This window comes from Rhagoletis pomonella, unplaced genomic scaffold (genome assembly GCF_013731165.1).
Source record: "Rhagoletis pomonella isolate Grant_MI unplaced genomic scaffold, Rhpom_1.0 Rhpom_scaffold_00001, whole genome shotgun sequence".
NCBI lineage: Eukaryota > Metazoa > Arthropoda > Insecta > Diptera > Tephritidae > Rhagoletis > Rhagoletis pomonella.
The window spans coordinates 25,332,719-25,341,357 of NW_023458555.1; the positions used below are offsets into that span (position 1 = coordinate 25,332,719).

Here is an 8,639-nt window from a genome sequence, read left to right on the forward strand (position 1 = left end):
TAAATTAAGCTGAATCGTTTAAAATAAGTTTCGAAGGGATACGGGATCACGTTCGAGAGTTATTGAGATTTCAACATATATAGTACGGGGATTAGTGATAAGGTCCCTAGGGACCTTGTACAATTTTAGAAGAAATAACAAGTTACTTGTCTTCATGTTTTGATTTTTTTTCACTTGTTCTTCAAATTATTTCATTCCTAATATATATGCAGGACGTTAATTTAATCAAAAGACAACATAAATACCAAAGAAGTTGCACATGTACAGTCGAAACATCGAGCAACTCTTTGTAGGTCCCTAAGGACCTTCTCACGAATCTAACGTCATCGGCACTGTCACTCATCGGAGGGTTAATATTTTTCAATACATTACACTGCTCACTAACGACCTTTCTGACACTTATTAAATTTTTTTTGGTAAAAACACTGTCAACTGCAGCAAGAAAAATTTAATTAACCTTAGTGTGCCCAATCCAAATTAATAAACGGTGTTGTCCAACCCCCCTACCTGGGTAACCATTTACGAATCTACATTTATTTATATAATCTATATATGTAATACGTGAAGGGATTTTTTTCCAGGTCATCAAATCTGCACCGTTCGTTCAATTTTCAAAAATGAGGTGACAATTTAAAGGTATTGGGCTGTAGCTGTGCAATAAGGTTTTTTTTTTAAAGAGCGCCACCTGTTAAAAAATTAAAACCAAATTAAACAGCTAGGTCTGTAAATGTGCAATATGGTTATCTATTTCGAAAAGAGTTGCCACCTTTTAAAAAATTTAATTCAAATTATTTAAAAACTTAAATAAATTCGTGCAATACAAGTATTAATGGCAATGGCGTTATTTTTTTACTGAATGTAATAGGGTTGCCACCTGTTAAAAAATCAAATTCAATTCCAATCAAGGAAATTACATAATTGAAATATTCGCAGTATGAATTCCGGAAGAGAGAAGCTTTATGAGGTTTTTGTATGAAAATATTTGGAAGGGGGCTGCCACCTGACCGAAATATTTAGGTTTGTGAAATATTAAAACATGAGTATCAAGCAAGAGTGAATTGAAAGCTTTAATTTTAACAGTTAGACTATTAGTGTGGTGTTTAAAAAGAGTTGCCACCTATTTTAAAAGTTGAATTAAAGTTAACTCAAACATTTAATGAATTACTACAATATGCATTTCAATCGAAATGGTTTTCAAAGGGCTTTATATCCAAACTACATGCAGGAGAGTTGCCACCTGTTTGAAACATCAAACTAAAGGTGAATTAAAGCTATGCAGTTATTTAAATATGTATGGGTGTAAGACGATATAGGATTAAGGAGATTTCAGTTTGAAAATATTTTCAAGAGGGTTGCCGCGTATTTGAAAGGTGAAATTTAATTCAACTATACAAAAGGTGTATCAAATACTAATATATGGGTGCGTTAAGAAATTTCAGATACAATTTTATTACAAAAAATTATTAAAAAAAATCATTTAAATATAGATCAATATTACCGATACCAACCGAAGGAAAACATTTTGTAGAATTAAAAAAAAATGTGTTTAGTTCACAAGGAAGAATAGGTTTTTAAAATTTCCTTTTAGTTAATTTTTTTATCCCCAACTCATAAATTTAGGAGGATGAAATTCGAGGATATGGTATCTTCAAAAGGGATAATATTTATTCGAATAAAGCATTGCGAACAATTAATTCTGAAATTTAACTACTGTTATTCATTTTCTCTGGTATACATAATACTTTAATACAGCAGAGATACTTTTTTCACTAATATACAAGCAGTCAATGTGGAGAGGTTTACCATAAACAAGTCGCTTTGGAACGCATAATACTGTTTAAAAAATTTAAAATTTTTATTTATTCATTGTTTTAGAAAGTAAGCTACATTAAAAAAAAATAACACAATTTTTTAAACAAAGAAAGTTAGCCAGAACTTGCCAAAATGTCTCTTCCCTATTCACGTTTTCGCCACTGTATATGTACATATATATACATATTTCCGAATTTATTTTCAACCACTGCATATAGCATTTTCTTTTACTCATATATGTGTATGCACAATTAATTAAATCGTTGTTATTTATTTGAAGTTCCTCCACACATATCTTCTCATTTATTCCCTCATTTATCATTTTCCTTGCTACTTCATTTTTATTAACACATTTCTCATCATTTTCGTTTGCTTATTTGATTTTTTCTATATAATTTTCTTTTCTTGTTTTCGCTCTTACAGGTGCACCCCTGCCGTGGCAAGGATTGAAAATCGCACGGCATTTTCCGCCCGTCTGCCCACAACAGCTGCCCGATGTTACGGCGCAGGGAAGTGTGAAAATGTCACGCGGTCGTTACAAGCAATTGACACGTCTGCTACCTTACCTGAAGACAGAAAGTGAGGATTGTCTATATCTGAATGTGTATGTGCCAAGAGTGGGTAAGTACAATTACTGTACATAAATATACCTGCAAAAAATGCGACAAATCCGGGAAGACTAAGGAAGCAATCGGAAAGCAACTTGCGTCTTATAATACTTTTTTGAGCTCTTTATGTGGAATTAATTGATCCCTTTTCGCCTTAATACCCGAATGGGTTTTAAAAGTAACTAAATTTTCGATTTCGATTTTCAATTCGAGGATCTCAAGTTTGCGCTAAGCTGTGTATGTGTTTACATATCATTACATCGTTAATTTTGACCGCAAGAGATGAGTCGGGGTGTAATTTATCTCCAGTCATACCCGTAGTGACTCTTTATTGTACCCTATTGAGACTAATCCCGGAATATTCTCTTTGGAAATTCGTCGCACAATTTTTTGCAGGGTACCTACGTATAAATTTGTTTGGCAAGGCCAGTATGCGTTTGCTTAACCTTCTGGCATGTACCGGTGTGTGTACGCCTACATATAAACATACTTACTGGTAGGTGTGACAGAATGTCCGTCTCCTTTTTCTCGCACGTCATTCTCTAGCAATCCATTTAGCTCTGACAAATTTAATACCAAATACCTTCTCTTTGTATTGGTCGCAGATGGTATATTCGATTCAATGTCCGCCTACGATATGGACACATCCGTAAAACGCTTACCAGTGATGGTGTACGTGCATGGGGAATCTTTTGAATGGAATAGTGGTAATCCTTATGATGGTTCGGTGCTCGCAAGCTATGGTCAAGTCATTGTTGTTACCATCAATTATCGGCTTGGAGTAATGGGTAAGTGCACAGATGCTTTTATAAGTAGATATAAGTAAGTATTACTAAGAGTAAATGTGAATAAAGGGAATTTTATTTGCTGTGCTTATTCATATGTACATATTGTATATGTACTAACATATGTGCATACATACGTAAGTAAGGAGCAACATGAATATCTATTAATTTTTAAATGTACACAGTAGTGTGCCAGCAAAACCTTTTAAATCACCAAAGTTAATGACTTACTCATAATATTTTCAGCTTTGGGTGCACATAAAATAAAATAAAATATTAATAAAATCAGGTAGTATTTCCCACTAGTAAAAGGGACGTGTCTGGTCGACAACTCACACTATTTTTATTATTTCTGTATTTTTATGCAATAGTTGCTATCTTTGAGGACAGTTTCCAGTCATAGTCACATTAGAATACGACCTTTGGATGGCTGGTGGGCGTGGAAGTTAACCGATTTTTACCATCTTGCAGATAGGCACTTGTGGTCATTAGAATAGACTCGCCTTACTTTGAAAAGTTTTTTGGCTATAATTCCATGGTATATTTTATGTTTAATATTTTTTTATAAAAGCCTGGCTGGCTATACAACAAACACCATATAAATCCTCTTTTCAAACTTTATACAAAAATTGTAAATTTCGACAAATTTTCACAAAATTTTTAAAATTTTTATTCAAAGTTTTTAGAAAAATTTCTCGTATGCAATTTTGCATTTTTTATCTTAGTGTAAAAAAGTATAAGTTTGAAGTGGCTAGAAAATACCGTTGATTTTTGACCATTTTATTATTTAACACCTGCTTTGGAAAAGACTAATTTGTATATTGAGCCTGTAGGTAGCGAGCAACATAGCCAACCTCTTCCAAGACGGCAAAAGTGGAAAGGAAGGGTCCTTCCTTGCAAGCTCATCCGCCATTTCATTGCCTGATTTACCTCTGTGCCAGGTGGACTACTCTGCCGTTGCGTTGAGTGATATGCGGCAGCTCACTACAATTTACGAGTTGCTGTCTGAAAAGATGTATATGTTATTGTACGCTACTGCTCCTGTCCTCAAGCACTCGGCAGCCTCCTCTTTGGCCGCGAGCTCTGCTTGTAAGACGCTACAGTGGTCCGGAAGGTGGAATGACTTTTGTACTCTTAGTTGTTCCGAGCACACTCCACCTCGACTTTGTTATCCAATTTGTATCCATCAATGTAGAACCGAATAGAATCTGCGAGTCCCGAAACGCCACGGTTCCATTGCTCTCTGCTAGGGATTGTTACCTTATACCTTTTGTGGAAGGTCGTTGTCGGCACGAAATAATCCGTTATTTCCGGCAGACTTATCCGTTCCAGAATTGAGATATGACTGCACTGATTCGCTTTCCAGCCATATAAAAGTATTGGCCTAACCACGACAGTATATAACCAATAGACTATTCTGGGGGAGTGGACAGGTATAGACGGCAGGTATAGAGAGCAACCGTAGAATTGCGCAGACGTTCATATGTGTTCTGTGCCCAGTTAAACTTCTTATCCAGTATCAGCCCAAGATATTTCACCGATTCACTGAACGCAAGTTCCGTATTTGCCATAGTGGAACCCAACTGGAACCTTGTACCTTCTGGTAAAAAATACAAGCGCAGTATTGCTTGGGTTTACTCCTAGACCCTTTTCCTTGGCTCACTTTTTCATCGTACTTAGTATTCCCTACATGCGGAAATTTTCCACTTACGACTAAGGCAAGGTCGTCAGGGCAGCATATGTACGTAATGACATTGCAGTCCTCCTCCTCCTCCATGCACCAGAGCCGTTGGTTGGCTTCCAAGATCCATACGAGAGAAAATAGGACTAAACCTTGTGCGGCGCCCTTACTGCCAAATCCACTCGTCGATAACCCCATCAGAGTAAAAGCGTCACCAGTAGCGAATCTACGTCCAGATCCGCCAGCGCTGTCGTTATTTCCTAAGAATGCTAAAAGACTATATTCCTTGAGGGATAGAGATTTTTATATATACCTCGCAATCTCATAGAGCGCCGTTTTTGTGGACTTACCCTTGATATATGCATTACTCCAATATTTATTGATGTACATTTTCGCATCATAACACAGTGTCACCCTATTTAAAATTAAATATTTAAAATTATTTTTCATCCTCCTTTCGTATGTATTCATTTCACTTATTCCTCCTCAATTTCATTTAACAGGATTCCTGAAGCCAAGCATTGACGAGAATATGGTGGCGAATTTCGGACTACTTGATCAAATTGCCGCATTGCATTGGATTAAAGAAAATATCGCCTCGTTTGGCGGCGATAAAGATAGCGTCACGCTCATGGGACATAGCACAGGCGCGGCGTGTGTTAATTATTTAATGATATCGCCTGTTGCATCCGGTAGGCGTCCAATATTGTAACTTGCTCCTGGAGCTATTTATGGCAAATTAACACAACACATTTTGTATTTTAATTTTTTTTCACTTCTCTTTTTAATATTATTTCGTATCGACATATTATCGCCATTGCTTTCGTATAACGTATTCTTGGCATTACGGTGTGAAAACAGGACTCTTCCATCGGGCAATTCTTATGTCGGGCTCCGCCATGTCAGACTGGGCGGTCAGTAATCATTCGCTTCAACTAACTATGCAAATTGCTCACACACTGAATTGTCCTTTAAACGATGACAACGAGGAGATGCTATCCTGTTTGCGTCAAAAACGGTAAGTTACTTAATTATTCAATAGACGCGTGCGATCTTAGTTGCGACGAGCAACAAAGTTGGTGCATTTTCGATAGGTATATCATATATATATATATATATATACATATATAACAAGTCAATGTCTGACAATACATACATACATATTTATACATACGAATGTATGCTTTGCGTACAAATGAAGATAAGCTGAGTATTGGAAAATATTTGTGTTGTCGTGTTTGTGTGCATCCTTCGTCCTTAAATTTGTATTTAAGTGTGCACTCAGCATATTTGTGTAGTAGTGACAGGTCATAGTTGGCAATTTTATCGCACATTGTCGAAAATAAGCTAGAATGACTAGCATTAATTTTATATTAGGGTAATTAATCATGAAAAATATGAACTAATTATTTTTTTCTTTCGGTAGAGCAAAAGTGAGAAGATCGACCTAGTAAAATGAACGTTTTATGGTTAATATGTAGCGAACTATCGCATGGCGGCTACTACAGGAAGGTGTTGGGGACCTTTAGCCAGTTTCACGAAAGCAATTTAATAGAAAAATTATTTTTTTTACATATTTGACTTTAGTATGGAAACTGACAGAAAATCTAATAATTTTTCACTTAAATTGCTATTGTAAGACCGTCAGTTAATGATTAATATTAAATTTAACATTTGATCTAAAGTTTGATCTAGGAAAGCTGTTAAGTGCATATAAGCCTTTTCGGGTTTCTCTGAGGTCTGCAGCCGCGTGAGTGTCATTATCCTATCTTCAAAGATTTGTCTGAATGTTGTCCTCTGCGTTTAGAGTCTTCCACCGAGGTACTCCACTCGTTTGTGGAACTTCAGTACTCTATGCCATGTAGCAGGAAGCTGCATCTTCTTTCTCTCGTTCGATAGCCAAAATCGCTCTGTGCTGTATCTAATTGGATATTAAATATAAGTGTAGATCCTTCCTTCCCTTAATCACGGCTCTCACTCTGCTTTCTGACTTCATGTAATATGAACATTTTCCTGAAATGAATCCAGAAACCCCCTCGCCAGCAGCAAGCCACGGCACTTGGACTAAAGCTACATCGAACGACTTTTCCTTCTACATTAGGAAAAGCTCATTCACAGCCAACTTATCGCTTTTAAGGATGATGTGAATGACCTTCAAAATTAGCGTGTTGCTGGCCCCACAAATGCTTCGATATCTCCATCGCCTCATTGCTATGTTTGGTTGCCTCTTCCGCTATATTCAGGTCAGTTAAGATGTCAAGTCCAAGTCTTTTCTCAACTTTCCCAACTTCTAGCGTGTTGGCGTTATAATCTTTCGGGTTACGCTTCTTTAACCGTAGAAAAATACTTCATATATCCCACGATATTTGGCCATGCTCGGGATATAGCAGTTCTGCTTCCTCTTTACTGATTTGAAGGAAAAAGTTCTGATCCTCCTCCGTCTGCATAGATACGTGAAATACCTTTTAATTCCGGTATGTTGGGGTTTTGTACCCGAAACTTTCGCAGGGCGCCTTCAGAATTCAACACACACCGGATCCGTACCTTCGCTTTCGAAATCGTTGGGATCAGAGCTATTTTCCAGCACCTCTAGGCGCATGTTGTAACCTCGCCTTTGAAGGTTTGGAAACACTCCCTTTAGCCATAAAAGTTTAGCACTGTCGGCGCATTTAATGGGCTTGACCACGCTAAACCAGCATGGGTTTCCCCGGATTTTCGCTAGGTCATCTGCCCATAGGGGTCATTACGATCCAACAAAAGGACGGTCAGGCTATCACACCTAGCCTTACAGAAGAGAATGCGTCTCAACCATGTCTTCAGCCATGTAAAGCGGTTTATCGCCGTACGCGAAGCTTTTCTCATTAGCCGCAGGACCCTGCCTTTTGAATTCGCCTCTAGCGTGCTTCTCCGCTATGCTATTGGCCTACTTCTGATTGTTCGCAGTATATCGTTCGCCATGAAAGAAATTACGAAACTATTCAATAAAATTTGACTAAGTCCTTGATCCAAAGCATCAGAAAATTTCCCTCAAGTTACAAAGCACTTCAAGTTCTTTAACTTGTCAGCTTTCCTTCTACTACATACAGATTTTAAACAACTTTCAACTATTTGTTATACTTTAATATTTTAATTAAAACATAAAATACATTCACAGCGTCCAATCCAATCATTTTCCATTGCCGCTCTGCACACAGTTTTACGCCAACGCAACTGCAGTGCGATGAGAATGGGTGGGGTAGTGTTGTGAATAATCTTACGGTCAATTTGCAATTCAATGTGACGCACTGTAGCGTTAATGCGATCAACGACAGCAAAACCACTTGCCAGAGCGGTTACTTCCACCCCAAAATCTCCGCGCCAGCCCCAAGTGAGCAAGAAACAATGGATTCAATGGCTTTCACTGCTACCATTAACGCCCTAATCTAGTGTCTGTGCGTATGTATGTATATGGGCGTGTGTTGGCGGGTGTATTCCATTGTTTTGCCAAATGTCAAAGTGAACTCCGGCCATCGCTAAGAACTTAATTTGGCATATCTATTTTGGTTGGTGGATTTCATTGTCGCCGTCAAGTTCTGTCCCCCAAACAAATACCAGCCAAGGGTCTTATTACTCAATATTGTATGCACGTATTTGTTGGCATTGTGAATGGAGAATTGTAATTATATAGTAAGTGATTTTAATTATTTATTGATTATCAAATATTTGCTAGGTACGAAAACGATACGGTAGAGTTCTTTTAGAAAGTGAGGGCTG

General features: G+C 37.4%; 1 protein-coding gene across 1 annotated transcript in view; it reads left to right on the forward strand.

Moving 5' to 3' along the window:
- LOC118741606 overlaps positions 1–8,639 on the forward strand; it is a 170,511-nt gene that overhangs the window by 29,027 nt on the left and 132,845 nt on the right. Inside the window, exons 3-6 of the mRNA XM_036473624.1 lie at positions 2,236–2,433; positions 3,026–3,208; positions 5,390–5,578; positions 5,748–5,904. Coding sequence (XP_036329517.1) covers positions 2,236–2,433; positions 3,026–3,208; positions 5,390–5,578; positions 5,748–5,904 — 727 coding nt within the window. The remainder of the gene's footprint in view (positions 1–2,235; positions 2,434–3,025; positions 3,209–5,389; positions 5,579–5,747; positions 5,905–8,639) is intronic.